The following is an 18,742-nucleotide window of genomic DNA, read 5'->3' on the forward strand; positions in this document are numbered from 1 at the left end:
GATATTATTAATAATATTCGGTATGATCGAATAAAAAAACAGCGTAAAGTTGGCTCGGAAATGATGCTGCTTTTTGAACAAAGCGTCACAATATGACATGGCCGGATCTATTGTTTTACATCAATTGACGTTTAAAGGCATAGGCTACTGGTTAAAATCAAGAAAAATATACGTTTCAAAACTAAATCTTAAATAACTTAAAAACGATTTATTTTAGGTATTGGAACATGTATAGTAGAAAAGTAACAAAAAAAAATGATTATGATATTTTTTTAATCGCTCAATTCCATGAGAGCTGCAGCCATTATTATATGACATTCGAACAATTTAATTATTGAAACAGATAGCCACATGTTTTCTCTTTATGGCACAGTGGCTGTAGTAATCACTAAATTTGACGTTTAGGCTATACACATATTTTTGACAGGAAGCTTTTTTCGTTCAAAAATTTTAAATATTTTTTTTGGGGGCACCCATTTAAAATAAGAAAGTGGCTGTCAACTTCCGGTATTTCCGGAAGTGCCGCCATGTTGAAAATATTTTTAATCGATAGATCTCGTTGTAAAACTATGATGTGAAAAAATATCCGAGCTAGATATTTTAGTTCTCTACAAACTTCTAATGCACGCTCAGCCTGGGACACCCTGTATATTATAGGAACTTCAAAAGAGAAAAGAGTAAGTAAGTAAGTAATTTTGTTTATGTTTATCGTAATTGAAACTCAATTTTATATATATTATTTATAAATTATTAAGTCATGAGAAAGTAAACATTAACACAAATAATGAACAGAAGCGAAAAAAAACACATAGGTAGCTTAAAAATTACATCAAACAACCTCAACCAACCTCGAAACCAACTTAAGTAAATTTGAAAAAAAATAACATTTTCAATTAAAGATGTCTATAAAAAGTCTATATACTCGTATACATATTACTCGTATATCTATACTAATATATAAAATCCTTAAGTGACTGACATACTGATTAATCACGATCCTGCTCAAACCACTCAACGTAAGAAGCTCAATTTTGGCATACAGGTTGATTCTAGGGTGTAGAGGTTCGATAAGAAGGGATTTTTCGAAATTCAAGTTCCAAGAGGGTGAAACCAACCCTCAAATATTACAATATTTTTTATTTAAAAAACGGTCAAGTTTCCGAAAAAATGCTTAAACACGTATATTTTATTTTGTTTTTTACATATTTTAAGAGTTTTTAAAAATGTATACAGGGTGTTTCGAAAAATCTGGTCATTGATTAATCACGATCCTGCTTAAAGCGCTTGACGTAAAAAGCTGATTTTTGGAAAACAATCCATCATCCAACCATTTATCATCAGCATTACAAATGATTAATTCGACGCGAACGAAGTCGCTGGTACACGCTAGTAAGTATATAAAAACATAGCACAACCAAATATAGCTAACACACTCAGCAATATTATACTAAATAATAAAATAATATATTTAAACTTCAATAATTCCTAATAAACCTTATAGAAACTTTAAAATAACTTCAGAAGTATGTAAGAACAGTAAGAGAGATAGCATCATTTCTTATTTAGAAGGGTTTGATTTCGACCGCCTAGAAAGTATCAATAGTCTTTCGCACGTAACAAAAAATATGTTTTTAATTATTATTACCGAGTCCCGAAAGTACCGAAAGAACCGGGAATTAATAATGAGTCCCGGTTCTTTCATGTCTCAAATAAACCGGAAATTCCCGGTTCTGAACCCTACCTAGAAGCTATAAAATATATAGTCTGTATGGCCCTAATTCACATTCTCATTTTTTTAAGGAAACAATTTTCTTTTGATATTTCATCTAATTCACTTTTAATGTACACAAATTTGTCGAAAATAAATATGGATTTTTCGCCGCTGTTGAAGGAAATTTAGAAATCAAAAAGTCAATTTTTCAAAAAACGAAAACCAAATTGTCAGTGGCTTTTTACTAGTAAAACAAATTTGCCTGACCGACAAACAACGCTTAATATTATTTCATTCAGGAAGTATATCTCTTGCCGTCGTCGTGTCGCCAGAAGCCAAAAAAATACAAAAACATAATAACATATTTAAACAAGAACAATTCAGGGACAGTTTAGTTTTTAGCATATATGTCTATTATAAATCGTTGACGTTCGTTGTTAAAATTATATTATATGACAAAATATACAAAATTGTCTATAAATAACCATCTATTATATATAGTCAGAAGAACGGCAACGATTTGGAGCCAATGCATTGATACGTTGTGCGGTTTTTGGGCGAACCATCAAAAGAAATATCACTAACAGAATGGATGAGTTTCCAAACGAACCAACGAATCGCATTCACAAACAGCATCGGCGCGGCGCATCGCATCACAAACTGCATCATACTCACTATGCGTGCATGGACGCATTGTCGAATCAGATCGACGTATCTAGATTATAGATTAGAGTCTTCAAGTTGGCCTGATCCACTGCGATCAGTTGCCTGATCTACTGCGACCTTTTTCGACCTTAGGTTACATTCTTTAGCCATATCCTTTTCACAAAGTCTAGCAACTGGCAGACTGAACCCTGCATATGGCCTATTATTGTCTAGTACAAAGAATCGCATCGAAGCCAGGCTGTCGCACCGACATAAAATGTGTTTTGTCGTTTCTACTTCAGATTGACAAAACAGGCACTTGGCTTACTCCATCAATCACATTAGCTATAGATGCCTAGTCATATTACAATGTCCTGTTAGTGACCCACTACAGCTTTGGCTGTCTTTCTGTTTTTGCCTATCAGGTCTATTGTGAATGTTCTTCTATGAACTTTTGTGTCTGCCTCTGCCGGTAAAGTTCTCCACCAATCTAGAGATTTGTTGGCCATCCATCGACGTATCTGCTAAAAGCAGAAGTGTTATTGAGTAGATAAGTGTTCTTGATTTAAATATTTTAAATCGTTTTTTCTTTGTGTTTTTGTTACTTCTGAAGACGGGAGTAGATATGCTTCCTGAAACGTTAAGCATTTTTTGTTGGTTAGGCAAATTTATTTTACTAGTAAAAAGCTACTGAGCTGGTTTCAGTTTGGAATCACTGCAGTGCACAGTAATGTTTAGAAAAAAAAACTTTTTGATTTTGTAGATTTTCTTCCCTTAGCGAAATCCACAAAATCTAGAATTATTTTCAAGAAATGAACCCGACACAATGGTATAGGCGTTTATAACCTAAATTTGTATTTTCCAACTTTTAAAGCATCCCAAATATAATTCAAAAAATTGGTAAAGTATAATTCAAAAATATAAAGTATAATTAAAAAAATTGGTAAAGTGCGAGTCGGACTCGCGCACGAAGGGTTCCGTACCATTCATTATCTATACAATATTAGACACTATATTATTATAAACTTTTTTTTTCGATTTAGCTGAAATTTTGAATGCGCGTATAAGTAATTTTAATAAAAATGAAGAAACACATTACTCAAAATTGTAATATGTAAAAATATGTAAAAATTAAAAAAAAACGATTAAAAAAATTCGCCTTGACTAGGATTCGAACCTGCCTTACTACGGCTCCAACGTCATAGCAGCGTAAAGTCCTAAAAGCTTTAACCACGCGGCCACCGAGGACTTGAAAGATTCTATGTAAAATTCTTACTTAACAGATAATGTTTAGTGAAAGTACTTTTTTATTTATAAACATTTATTTAATTCTGTTTGTAGTATTTGTTCTTCTAATGGCAATATAGATACATTATATGTAAAAATTTCAACTGTCTAGCTATAACGGTTCATAAGATAGACCTTTGTGACAGACGGATGGACGGATGGACGGATAGCGAAGTCTTAATAATAGGGTTCCAGTTTTTACCCTTTGGGTACGGAACCGTAAAAGTTATAAACTGGATACAAATTAAGAACAAATTAAATCGTTTTTAACGATTTAATTTGTTTTTAGGTTTCTTTGCCTTGATTCGTTATTTTTTCCTCATTACAGTTGAGAGTTGGAACCTTTGGTGTTAGCAAAATAAAATACTAATTCGCCACAAAACACCAAAATACTTTACTTTTGCACTGAAAATGCGTTTCGCTAAGCATGTTAGCACCATCAGTAGATGATTAAAACTTTTCTAGATGAGAGACGATTAAAATAATTTGAATCATCTCCTGATGATCCTAACATGGTTAGCGAAACGCGCGACTATAGTACAAAAGTAAAGTGTCTTGGTGCATTGTGGTAAATTAGTGTTTTATTTTGCTTTTAATTCTGTCCTTACCTATCTGTGCCGGTAATCCGGCAACACTAGAATACGCTATTGCCTGAGGGATTATGGTTAAACCTACTGTTAAACCTGCCAGAAAGTCCGATATCGCTGTCTCCCAGTTGTAACGGGGTAAATAATCAAAAATAGGCACGCGTTTTTTTAACGTCTTTGTATTACACAGATTTTTAATGCGCTTCTTAAACCATTTTTTAGAGGGTACGTCTTCATCCTCTGAAAATAATATCGATTTATGACGAAAGTAAATGCTGTCCGGAAGATCTAGTGTAGTAGAAGAACCTGAAATAAGTTATAGTATCAATTAAATTTAGAAAAAAAAGTTAAAAAAATATCTTATTCTTATATAAATACAGCAAAAATGCATAAATGTCCACCTGCTGCAAATGCATACTGTCACTATTGAGTAGACAATAAATTTATAGTTGAATAGAATAAAAATTTACTTAAATTTATTTTGGAAATTAATTTCATATTAAAATACAGCGTGTTGCATGGTCGATCTGAACATAAGAAATCCCATGTAAATTTTAAAAACGATCAATAAGCTTTCCCCAGTTTATTTTGCAGCAAAAAATATTTGAAACTTTTTAATGGGCTCCTAAAATCAAGCAAAATTTTTATTTTCAATAGCTTCTACGAATTCCTTTTCGAGCTATGAAAGATAAAATATACTAAATTAATTGAAAAAATAATTCGGTTTTGATTGGAATAACAATAAATACATTTTTCTTTAAAATTAAACGGGGAAAACTTATTCATATGTATACAGGGTCGGGGGCTTTTATGTAGGGAAACGGTCGATTATTAGGTAAAATATAGGAGGTACCGCAAAAACTAAAATACAAAAGTTATAGGATTTTTAAATATCTATTAGTGAGTAATACATTTATTTAATTATAATTTATCAATTATATTGTTACATATTTCAATTCTTCCTTCAATTCTAAGCAAAAATCGAAATACACACAATGTACCTCTAAGCAACCGTTTCCGAATTATTGACTTTTGAAAATATCACTTAAACAATTCTATTTAATTAATTTCGATGTGTTTGGTTTGATTTAATGATGCCATTCTGCCGAAACTGTGACTACTCTTGTAATGGGTTTTTAAATTTCTATTAGCTACTAGTAAATTTAAATATACAGGGTCGGTCATAAAGGTGTGTCACATCAAACTTTTTTTTTAAACGAAACTCTCTGTATATTATTGCATATTTCAATAATTGTAATACACAATGTACATAAATTGAAGAATAGTAGTTAGTAATTTCCAGACTTGCTATACTCTCATTTTATACATCTATAAATGCTAACTTGAGAACTAATGTCAAATATTATTAAGTATCACTGTTTCGGCAAAATGGCATCGTTAAATGAAACTGAACATATCGAAATTAATTAAATCAAATTGTTTAAGTGATATTTTCAAAAGTCAATAACTCGGAAGCCGTTGATATGAGGTACATTGTGTGTATTTCGATTTTTGCTTAGAATTGAAGGAAAAACAGAAATATGCAATAATATACAGGGGGTTTCATTTAAAAAAAATAAAACTTTATGACCGACCCTGTATACGTATATTTATTACCCGCTAGTAGATATTTATAAACCCTATAACTTTTATATTTAACTTTTTGCGGTACCTCCTATATTTTAACTAATACTCGACCGTCTCCATAAAAGCGACCCTGTATGTATATACAGCGGGGGTCATATAGCCTTTGCCGTATCCCGCATTTCGATTGCCATTTTCCTCTGTTTTGCCATTATTCGTCATCTCTAATGGTCCTGTCTCTCATTGTTTTTCTTATTCTTTATTTCCATGATATCACTGGTCTTCCTCTTCTTCTTCGATTTCTAGGGGCATATTCTATAGCTCTTTTTGGCCATCGGTCTTCTCCAGCTCTGATCACATGTCCATACCAGACAAGTTGTCTTGTTCTTATTCATCATTCATCATTTTTAAAATTTACAAGAAATTTACTGTTCATGTTCAGGTCGACGATGCAATACACGGTATATAGGCATTATTTTTCAAGAAATATAGTAGTTGGCAGTTTTTTAATATTTGTTCATACAACCATTCTATAAAAAAAATTAAGGTCCAATTATCTTTTTAAACTATTTTCACTTCTTAGTTCCTAGGCCAGTCATATAAGATTTAGTCACTTGGAAAAAAAGTATGAGAAAGCTAAATATTAAATAGAAAACAAATTTCTTGCAGTAGAGGTATATAATAAAATTATATAAAGATTCTTGCCACTTAACTGCTAATATAGAAATTTAATTCTACGCTGTGTTTGTCATAATGCGGATCAACCTGCTCTCACTACCGGTTTTGGAGCCCTACTCCATCATCAGGTGTGCTTGGGAGATCCACAAAATGACAACCACAGCGCAGAGATAGTTAATTCCGACTTGTCGGAAAGTATCGGTTAGATATTAAGTCCCGAACGGGAGATAGCGGCCTGCGTGCAATGGTAGTACTTTCGTACCACCGAGGCGCAACTATCGATAGTAAAAGGATGTTAATTAATTACAAACACAGCGTAGAATTAAATTTCTATATTAGCAGTTAAGTGGCAAGAATCTTTATATAATTTTATTATATACCTCTACTGCAAGAAATGTGTTTTCTATTTTATAATTTGGCTGGCCTGAAAAAAAGCCTTTTACCATCCTTTTACTATCGATAGCTGCGCCTCGGTGATACGAAAGTACTACCATTGCACGCAGGCCGCTATCTCCCGTTCGGGACTTAATATCTAACCGATTCTTTCCGACAAGTCGGAATTAACTATCTCTGCGCTGTGGTTGTCATTTTGTGGATCTCCCAAGCTCACCTGATGATGGAGTAGGGCTCCGAAACCGGTAGTGAGAGCAGGTTGATCCGCATTATGACAAACACAGCGTAGAATTAAATTTCTATATTAGCAGTTAAGTGGCAAGAATCTTTATATAATTTTACTAAATATTAAATTGATCGGATTATTTGACATAAAGGGAAGTATGCTAGGTTTGCACGGTTGCTCGACCGTTGTGTCACTTATGAGGTCCAAAAGATGGTAAAATTCTTGGACTTTTTTCAGATTTTCGCCTATAGTTCCGAAACGTTGCATTCTAGCGAATATCTCAGTATTACGTAAATTAAAAACAATTAAATTCTCTGTCAATCAGGCATCGATCTATGATTAACAAATCATCAACAGTTAATAATCGATGTTCATTAATATTATGAACAATATTTTTTTCAGTGTACCCATTTTGATGAAAAATGCATTAAAATGACATTCAGTCGTCCGTTACATGGAATACGTCATTCTAAATAGAAATAAATAAGACGAATAGAGCATCAAATTATGGGTTTAGTCAAAGAATATTATACGTGGTAGAATTATCTTTGGTTTAGTATACCGGTTGCGTCTCAAAAGTGGCTCACCTCTATAACTTTTTTATTTTTAGTATTGAAAATACTTCTGGCCGCGTTTATATGGGACCCATCTTTGAAAAAACGACATGCTAGAGCCGCATGGGTTCGATAACCTGCCTGTCAACACGTCGATAGTTTAGCCGGCGTTATAGGAATATGGGATAGGGCAAGGTCGTTCAAAGGCCGAAATGAGGTAGAGGTCGTAAATAAAATGATCCATAATGGTAAAATACGCTTCGAAGTGTTAAAAGTGTTGAAAATTGATTAAAATCTGTTAGGTTTAAGATATTGGTGAGTACTTTTTGAGTTTTAAGTCAAGTATGTAGGTGTGAGAAATATTATGTGATTTATTCGATTGTATAAGCCGTGAAGCTAATAGGGTGTGTGTTATATTTCATGAATATTTCATTTTATTTTGTTCGTAACTGTGAATCTTGTAAGTTCACACTGTATTCGTAAACAATAAGGTATTATCCTTGTTATGGTACTTACGCTTAATTTTATATGTATGTATATAATTTTGTATTCTCTGTTTAATGTATTTGTACACAATTTTTTTATATATTTTTTAATTATCATATTATTTAACAGTATCAAAAGTAATGTTGCCTCCCATTTTTATACAGGGCGGTAAAGTTTTCAGGAAAATCAGTTTTTTTTACAATAACACTGATACTATTTTAAATATCTTTTTAAAATTTAGTACACGTCTTCCATGTATCAAGATGTATTTTGTCATATAAAAACAGTTCTGTTATTTTTATTTCAGTTGCGTCCTTACGGGATTGGGTTAGTTAATTAAATTTGATTTCTTTTCGAAATACAAGACGTTTTTGAAAATGAAAATGTCTAAGCACCTCTCGTATCCCAACGATCTCATAACTTATCGAAAAGGTAAAAACTAATGGTTGTGTAAATTTTGAACCTATTGAATTATGCTAGAACTGCTTTTTCCTAGTAAATTATGACAGTTAAAACTTATTTGTTTTTTAATTTCATTATCTCTTGGATGGTCTATTTAATCATTGTCAATTTGTTGTCCTCCTTTGTGGCTTTATAAAAATAATATTTTTACGTATTTTTCCTTTTAAATTATAATTGACAACGACAAATCATAGGCTATCCTAGTCTTTGCAGTATAACTTAATTCAAAATTGGTCGCAAATTTCCTTAATTAACCTAGCATAAGTCGTAATACAGATTATATCAGTGTAGGAGTAATCAGATCGGAAGTCATAAGTTGAATCGGATATAAAATGCAAATATAATAGATAAATATAAAATCCAATAGTTCACGTGATGACTCGAATCAAGTGGTCTGTGGTACCTTTTAAAAAATGGCGGATAAGCGAAACGGTTCATCGTTCATTAACTGAATCTTCGTTAAAAAAAAAACGTTAGAAAACTTAAATTAAACGTCGAAATTTGTCGAGCCTATAGAAATCGCAAGAAAATTGCTAAAGTTTTATCAGTAACTACAATCGGTACTTCTTTTTCGACCTTGGAAGATTTTGAAGGACCATCAGAGACAACAGGAAATATAAATCAGGAAGGTAAGTAATAATACCTAATATGAATATGGTTAATAAATATTACCGTGACTTACCACTGGTGTATATACGGATATGGAAAACGTCTCGGAGAGCCAAGATAATAAAAATGATTTTCATAAGAAATAAGAAGTTTCTTATTCGCAGCATTTCAAAAATATTTTATGACAGGCCTCTGGACAGGCACACATGTCAAAGATATTAAACTAATCCAGCGTCCGTTTGTCGTTCATCGTTCCGTCAAACCAGTTAAATTGAAATATTATCTGTCATTTTTGAAATAAACCAATAAAACTAGTTAAAAACAACAAGAGACTACGGATGACATGACGGATTTATATTTAAACCCATCCATAGCTAACTTAAAAAATATTGAAAACTTTTTTTAGTAAAATAAATAGATTGGTATGGGATGTCATCTGCTTTTCTTGTCATCGTCTGTCTTACCTGAGAAAAAAAACAGAGTATACATGTATACATTGATAATCTAATCAAACTGGTAGTTTCGACCTTTAAACCGATATTAATTATTAATACGTTTACTTTCTTATTTTTCAGAATTAATATTAAAAATTATAGGTACCTACAGTTAAAATCAGAAATTTTGTTTCAGATTTATATTTAATTAATAAAGTCCAATGCAAGAAACAACATAATGAAACCACCATCACTAAGTGTCAAGATTTTATATTTATGGTTATTACTTTAGAAAAATAATAAAAACTTTTTGTGACCAAATTTTATTTTCTACATTAATTTTTATTAATGTAATTAATTTTTGCTGCTTACCCCCACGACCTTACATTGCATCGTTTCTGTAACCAAGAAATAAATATCACAGTTCAGTAGTAAACATTATAAGGGTGACCGTAAAGTATCGAATAAGTTCGTTTAAAATTAAGGGGTGTGTAAAAAAAAGTTTTTTTCTTCGACAACCGCCAACTTGTGTCTGGTATTTTCAATACGCCTATGATGGTTGCGCATGTTGCAAAATCTGTGAATTTTTCAGTTAAAAAATTGAGATTTGGTATGTTAGTAAATGACATAAATTTAAGATTGACGTATACAATTATTTTTGGTCACTTCCTGTTTCACCGGAAATGATTGCAACTTTTGATTTTTAAATGGCATCCTCGGTATTTTGTTACTTTATTGGATATAAAATGACACTCTGAATAGAATAACATCATATTCAACTTTTGAAATTTTCGAATACGGTTTATTTGAAATTGCAACATGCGATTCATAACGACTATTTGACTCGAAATACCAAGTGTGTGGTACAAAATTATTCGCAAAAAAATGTTTTTTCCAAATATGCTAATAAGCCATATTTGTTCCATTTGAAAAAAATGAGATATGATTAAAAATACGATTTGGGCATCTTAACTGTCCAGGATAAAACACTAAAACATTAGACGACCAGATCTATTTTCCATGGCTCCTTGATTAAAAATTAGTGTTTTTAATACAACCTAGATCTAGATTGATAATTTAAAATACAATTTTCTATTCGAAGCGTCATTTTCTATCGAATAAAGTAAAAAAATACAGTCCTATTTAAAAATCATAAGTTGTAGTAATTTCCGGTGAAACAGGAAGTGGTCGAAAAAAATTGAATACGTCAATCAATCTAATATATTATATCTCATATACTAACATACCAAATCTCGTTTTTTTATATGAAAAAATAAATATGGACGGTTAACTCTGATTTGCGCAGAAGACTTCTTGCCTCCGAAATGGACTACCTCAGGCGAAGCGCACGAGTATCTAGAAGGGAGTGCGTGCGCATCGAAGTGATAGAAGAAGAATGGATGCTCAGGACACGGTGGTTGATAGAACAGAGAAAATGTAAAACCTCTGACGAGGGTTAGGGGACTCAAAAAACTCACAATCTTGCATTTTGATTTTTTGATTTTAAGATTGTGAGTTTTTTGAGTCCCGTACCCCTCGTCAGAGATTTTACATTGATATGTACTCACATCGGGTTGGAGAACGTTTAGGAATAGAGAAAAGATCGCTGAAATGGTTTGGGCACCTCATGAGAATGCCAGATGAACGATGGCCAAAACGAGTCTTTCAATGGGTTCCGCCGCACCGAAGAAAACGAGGAAGACCACGACGATCCTGGAATGATGGAATAAGAGAATCCATGGAACCTCGACAATTAGAGGACGATGATGTCTTTGATAGATTAGCTTGGAGATGGGAAACGGGAAGACTGCGTCAGCAGTAGGAGACTTACCCTAATACTTTTTAGTTTATTATTTTAATGGTTTCCACCCGTTATATATTATATTATACTCTTTTATCCAATTCGAAGAAAGAAGGTTGTAGTACCTATTAAAATCCTTAAAATATTTCGGCAGGTTAAACTGGTCCGGATCTTCATCACCACGGATATCATTTTATCCTCTGAAGGAGTCTGGTGGCTTGACGATGATGTTTCTAGCGAAGTAGCATCTGCCACAAATCCGGTGGCTCCTCGCTTACAAGACAAATACGACAAAGCACGTCTTTATCATCTCTCAGTTAAGCTGCGATAATTAAAAAATCCTTGATGGTGATGTTTTCCACATACCTAATGGAAACTCGCAACTAATTTCTATAATGTCTCTTTATAAATTATTTTACACACAATTGAAAGGAATGGGAGGGTACCTCTTTTTTACTTTCTTAGCATGTACTTGACCAAATTTAAAATTTAACTTACACGTTAAAACTACAATTTGATGCTTTATAACATTAATTGCATTTATTCTAACTAGAATGATATTTTCCATGTGATGGACAATTCAATATCACTTTAATGCATTTTCAGCAAAGTGGGTAAATATCACCAATCTTTAACTTTTGATTTTAATCATACTACTAAACCTATTTGGATTAATGTATACTAATTCAAAGAATTAAATTTTCTTTAATTTATGTAATACTGAAATATTCGTTAGAACGCAACGTTTCGGAACTATAGGTGAAAAGTTGAAAAAAAAGTCCAAAAAGTCCACCTGAGCCGAATGGCGGTCGAGCGGCGGTCCAGCAACCGTGCTAACTAGCACTAGTGCTTGTGAGTAACTATGAAACTTCTTTTTCACGTCAAATATAAACCAATCAAATCAATAATTAGCTTTCCAACACTTTTTTCCAAGTGAACCCCCTAATTTGATGGTCCTATCCTGACACTTCCGATTTAACTTTCAATGCCGATTATAAATGTATAATTTTCTTCTGTTCATAAAATTCAGAAGCATTCATTCCTCAGACCATAATATAAGTGGATTAAAGTTTCATAATATTGAAATTTGAAAATATTTCGAAAACGGATAAACAGGCTATGTTAAGATTTTCATCAGGGATTCAAAAACCATAAAATATTAATTCTGTTTAAAATAAACGCAAATTGTAAGCCACTTCCTGTTAAATGCGAAGTATCAGGAAATGGAAAATATTAAAAATATTAAAATATTAATGTCCATCTCGAAATACCTTAACCTAGAACATTCAGATTTGTACAAAATGAAAATTAAAATATATAACAATATATTTGATAATGAAATCTATTAATGAGCGAAAATGCAGTGCAAAGGTATGATCAAAATTAGCAGTTGGTCATTAACTTTGACAGTAAAAAAATGTAATAGCAAAAAAAAATCTCTATCATAATTCAAGGCCACATTTGATTATAGATCTGTTTAATCATACTGTACGTAAACACAAACTTTGTTTTCTTTTAGCTTGATAATTTACTTACTTCGTCTAGAATCTCCAGAATCCACATATCTTTCGTTGTTGTCATTTTCGTTAATAATATTCTTTATTCTTTCGGGATCATTGTTGACATACGAAGTCAAAGTGACTTTGTTCTCTAGTTCATTTTTCAACAACATTTTTTGATTTACTGGTTTCGGCCTTTTCTTAAACTATTACTGTTGTAGATATGTGCTTAAAACATGTTAACGTAAATATAGAGAACTATACTACGAGTATATTAGATCGACAGTTAGTTTTACCTTACCAAAGTTAAATAATATTAGAGTAAAACATATTATTTTGTCGTGAAAAAATATTATCGTATTAAATCGTCGTATTAAAATTAATCAGAAATGTTTAACAAAGTATATTCCTAACAGGGTTTGACAATAATTTTTATACAGGGTGATCCGAACTATATTCCGGAAACTTCGGCAGCATATTCTGCAGATAAAAGTAAGTTTAAAAGTTCGTGTAAATGTATGTCCTAAATAGCTTAGTTTCGGAGATACAGGGTGTGAAAGTTTCATTTTTATTTCGATTTTTTCCAAATAATTTCTGAACTAACATCGGTATTTGGATGAAAGTAGGTGTCATACTGACATCAAAATCAAATTTCTCATGTCAAAAAATTCCTAGACACCAATTTTTATCCAAATATTGACGTTACTTCAGAAATTATTTGGAAAAAATCGAAATAAAAATAAAACTTCTACACTCATTTCAGGACATACATTTATACGAACATTTTTACTTATTTTTATCTTCAGAATATGCTGCCGAAGTTTCCGGAATACAGTTCGGACCACTCTGTAGATTAATTAAATAACAACAAAGAATCGTACATTTTTAAATCATAAGAAATAATATTTCGAAATTGATATCACATTTGCTAAAACTGTCTAATACATTTATAAAATTTGATTCTAACATGAATTGATAAGTTGTTGATAATTGTATAAAAGTAAGTCAATTTTGCGGTTTTTACAGCTTAATTTTTAAAATGACTTCCGTTATTGTTATACTTAATATCTTTAACGAGTATTGCATTTATCGGTACTTAAAATATGTCATATCAAGGCTATTTTTGCATATAATTCAATTATTCGCTTCAATTTATATTGTAAAGTAATAAATATCTATTGTACGTACCATACAACATCCGAGTAAGTGGAATCACAGGAATACATTAGTAGTTTATTTTTGTTTATTTAAAAATTTCCAGAAAAATTAATACATGTAATAAAAAGTTTCAGTTATGATCAGTATCAAGATGTTAGAGCTACTAATCTTTTTTGTCTGTCATTAAATTCGTTCGATTTTTAACAAGGTAAAAACTAGTTACTTATACCCTTGATCTACCGTAATAACCGTAAATGTTTTTCCTATTTTTATTTTTTCTGCTATTTTATTATGACACTTGCTTTAAAAGAATTTTAAATATATAATTAATACTTTCTTTAATTGTGAATTTTATTTTAGACGTATATGAAATCAGATGCGTTTCTAGTAAAATAGTTAACGGCTTTATATATTTAGTTAAAGTGTTAAAATTACTATGTAAAATAAGGTCTGAAGGTCTAATTAGTTATAGAATTTATACTAAATTGAATTAGTTCCTGAAAAATAATTTTAATTTAAAATATCTGTTTCATAACTAATTTGTCATTGATGCAGGTGATCAATTAATTTCCTTGTTGCAGCAGAACCGAACTTTTTTTTGCTATATCAATATATTGCGTAACAAATATAAAACGAATCTTTTTGTCAGGTTGTATGGAGGATCTGATATGTCTACCCATTAATATTGTAGACCTATGCTGCCGTGTTAATGATAGGGTTGCCAGCCGTCCGGGATTTCCGGGAACCCAAGACCTCTTAAAAATGGTGTCCCACAAGGCTCAGTACTGGGCCCTTTACTTTTTTTGACTTATATAAACAACTTACCACATATCCGACGTGACGACCATTACGTTTTGTTCGCAGATGATACAGCGGTCTCGGTCAGAGGAAAAGAGCTAAAAGACCTAGAGGGAGGTGCGGATGACGCTCTAGCGAGGGCGGCTGACTGGTTCCGGAAAAATAACCTAGTTTTAAATGAGGCCAAAACAAATCATATAATTTTTTTCTTTGAGGAGTGTGCCTGAGGACTGTCGCTTCTCCAGGGAATCTGTTCCATTTTTAGGAGTTCAGTTCGACAGTGAAATGCGATGGAATGCTCATATTGAGCAACTATGCAAGAAGCTAAGAAGCGCGCTCTTCGTTCTGCGTAATTTGTCAGGTACTGTTTCCTGTTGCGTATTGCGGACGGTTTACTACGCTCTTTTTCATTCTGTGATGTTCTACGCTGTTTTGGCTTGGGGTCACGCATCTCAGTGGCGCAGGGTTTTCGCGCTTCAGAGGAGGGCTGTCAGAGTTGTCGGAGGATTGGGCTACAGGGATGATTGCAGGGAAACCTTTAAAATGTTAAATATACTTACTCTCCCAAATCTTTATATATTGGAAAATCTATTATATGTTAAAGCCAATACAGAAAAATATCCCACAAATGCTCAGCACGGCTCTCAAGACACTCGTAGGGCGGAGCACCTCAGTATCCCTATACATAGGTAGAAAGGTCTCGAGATGGACCTAGATACTGGGGTGTGAAGTTTTACAATAAACTCCCGGATGGGTATAAACTATTGTCCGATAAGGTGTTTAAGGGCAGGGTTCGTAGCTGGTTTCTTGAAAATCCACTGCATGACTCGAGGGAGTTTCTTTCAAGTGATATACATATTAATCTCACTTGATGGAAATTCCTTCTACAACAGAATGTGGGAACTGGAAACTTCCACCCTATGTTTATATTACAATGTATTAACTAGAGTTTATAATTGTCATTGTGTACCCATCTAATATGATGGTCTTAACTCTATGTCTTTTGTGTTAATTTTTAAGTTAATTGTGTTTTATATATGTATTTTTTTTATATTTTGACTTATGTACGCCATTATTCGTATGGTATTGACATCAATAAATTATTCTATTCTATTCTATTCTATTCTATTCTGAAATCTCGGAACACGTCAGCGAAATTATAAAATTAAATGTTATAAATTTTACAAAGATAAAAAAATAAACTTATCCTTTACATTATTTCATTACATTTTTCGATGTAATGAAATAATATTAAGCGTAATTCGTTCGTTTCGTTTATATCTAAGTATTATACAAGGTGTTTCAAAAAACACCCTGTATAATGTGCCACCTCTCGTGGGGAGATTTCTCACATAAAAATAATATTTATTTTTCATATCAACATAGGTCCGATTCTGCTATGTTTCGTAGCTACAGGGTATTAAAGTCTTAATAAAATCTTTCGATTTATTATAATTTTCTTTTTTTAAGTACTTTTAGTGATTCGAATAAAATTTTGAGACTAAAAGTTATTATATGTAAGTGCTACATATTTTAATGCTAAGTGTGAAGTGTCGATAAATTCATCAGGGACGTGCATATGAGTTAACACTGGAATATTTTTCAAAAAAACATGTGCGTCACTGATTTTTTTTTCTTTTGATATCAAAATTATGTAGGCCGTTTAATGCTAATTAAAAGTTATCTCTTTATATTTTGTCGAATTCTACAACCTCCTTGATGAAATAAACGCAATTTTATTAGTCACAATTTATAAAATTAAAATTAAAATAAAATTAATAAATTACATTTTTTACCTAATTTATTATTAAGTATTATTAATACTATTAGTTATTAGTATTAATCAAACTTATAGTAATTTCAAATAAAAAAAATAATGATGTTAAAGATAATTACAAAAAAACTAATTTTAAAAATTTTAACATCCTGTAACTCTAAAACTATACATTTCCATACCCATGTTTATAGGAACTTTTTTCATATTTTGTGATAAGGAATCAATGAGTAGTTATTTTAAAACATTTGCAAGTTAATGATATTAAATTATTTTAAAGGCTGCTTTAGACTTGGATCCAGGCAAATTATTAAAATTGCGTTTATCTCATCAAGGAGGTCGAAATCGACAAAATATCAAGAGACAACTTTTAATCGGCATTAAACTGCTTACAATATTTCGATAAATAGAGAAAAAGTCAGTAGCGTAAATGCTTTTTCTAGAAAAATATTCCAGTGATAACCTATATGAACGTCCCTGGTCAATATGTGGACAATTTTTTAGCTTTAAAATATGTCCCATTTATAGTAATTTTTACACTCAAAATTTCATACGAAATGCTAAAAGTACTTGGCGCTGCTATAGCGATTGCTAAAACCAACCGCTAACAAAAACAGAAATTTTCTCTTGTCCATATCTCTTGTCAAAGTCAGAATCTTCAAAAATTATAAAATCTTTCAAAATCTAAACCGCTCTCATTGAAAAAAATCCGAAAAGTGTTTAAAGCGTCCATTTTCTAAGTAATTAAATTATTGCTGTCTTGTGAGTTTAATTTAAGTTTTATTTACTCAAACCCGTGATAATTGTGAAAATGTGGCATTAAAAACTTAAAAAGCTGTGCTGTGAACTGTGAACTGCAAAAACCATCGTGGATCGTGTCATAACGTCGGTTTCCAATATTTCATATATGTTTTTATATAAAATAAAGTTTCTTGTATGCAACACACTGTATTTTATTTATAAAATTAAAAGAAAATAATAAATTTGAATAAATAATATTTGGCGATATAATTCCGGAAAAAGCGGAATCGCTCCGAAATTTTCAAAAGCTTTGGGTCGCGACCGTTGCTAGAATAGCGCCAAATAGTGTTTACATCCTTATGGGCAGTTTACAATATAAATTTGTTTCATTTATCTATGTGTCATTGTTATGAAAAATATATTGGCAAGTTATTTTTTAATTTTCTCTAAAACGGTATGGAGATTTGGAAAAGTATAAACGGAATTAACAACGCCATTTTACGACAAACATAATTTTTTATGAAGAATGTAGAAAAGTTATTAATAAAAAAGTTTTTCCTCTTGTAAAGACAATCTAGGGAGATACTGTATACTAACCTATACTTACCTCTAACATTTTTTGAGATAATAAATAAAACGTATAAAATTTACAAAAACATTTGATCTTGAATACGCATGGTTTTGTGCTTCGCCCGGTAGCGTATATACAGGGTGTCCCAGAAATAAATGCAAGTATTTTAACTGGTAGTATAGTTTAACCCCAGAAACACGCCTATGAGGTTTTTTTCGCAAAATTTTTTTTTTGAAAATTCAGAATTTGTTGAAAATTTTTTCGGAAATTTTTTTAGTGTTTGTTTAAAAAACATAATTTCTTGATAATATCAATAATTTCTTGATATATCGAGATATTATGTTTTTTAAACAAACACTAAAAAAATTTCCAAAAAATTTCTTTTGAAAATTCGGAATAAAATAGGTAGCAGATTAAATTTGCAACATAGGTAGCAGATTAAATTTATAAGAAAGAAAATCCAGAAGGGATCCAGTATTTCTCAAAATTTTAACAAAAAATTATTTTTTTGAAAATTTTCAAAGTAAAATAACTCTGTTATTTTGAACTTATTTGAAAAACGATAAATAGAAAACATGTTTCTTTTATCGAGATCTACCACTCCTTAAAATACTTGCACTTATTTCAGGGACACCCTGTATATAAAACTATGCGTGACCACAAAAAATATAATTTTACACCTAATAAAACAATATACTATCTACTTATTTAGCTATGTATTTATAATATTTTCGAAATAAGAAA

At 31.4% G+C, this 18,742-nt stretch overlaps 1 protein-coding gene across 1 annotated transcript in view; it reads right to left on the bottom strand.

The window, feature by feature from the left end:
• Positions 1 to 13,422, bottom strand: part of LOC115887651 (sodium-independent sulfate anion transporter-like) — a 31,652-nt gene extending 18,230 nt beyond the window's left edge. Inside the window, exons 1-2 of the mRNA XM_030907115.1 lie at positions 12,994 to 13,422; positions 4,252 to 4,536 (exon numbers count right to left, since the gene is read on the bottom strand). Of these exons, the coding sequence (XP_030762975.1) occupies positions 4,252 to 4,536; positions 12,994 to 13,129 (421 nt within the window). The 5' untranslated portion in view covers positions 13,130 to 13,422. The remainder of the gene's footprint in view (positions 1 to 4,251; positions 4,537 to 12,993) is intronic.
• Positions 13,423 to 18,742: the final 5,320 nt, after the last annotated feature.

This window comes from Sitophilus oryzae, unplaced genomic scaffold, assembly GCF_002938485.1.
Source record: "Sitophilus oryzae breed Bouriz unplaced genomic scaffold, Soryzae_2.0 scaffold_578_pilon_pilon, whole genome shotgun sequence".
Lineage (NCBI taxonomy): Eukaryota > Metazoa > Arthropoda > Insecta > Coleoptera > Curculionidae > Sitophilus > Sitophilus oryzae.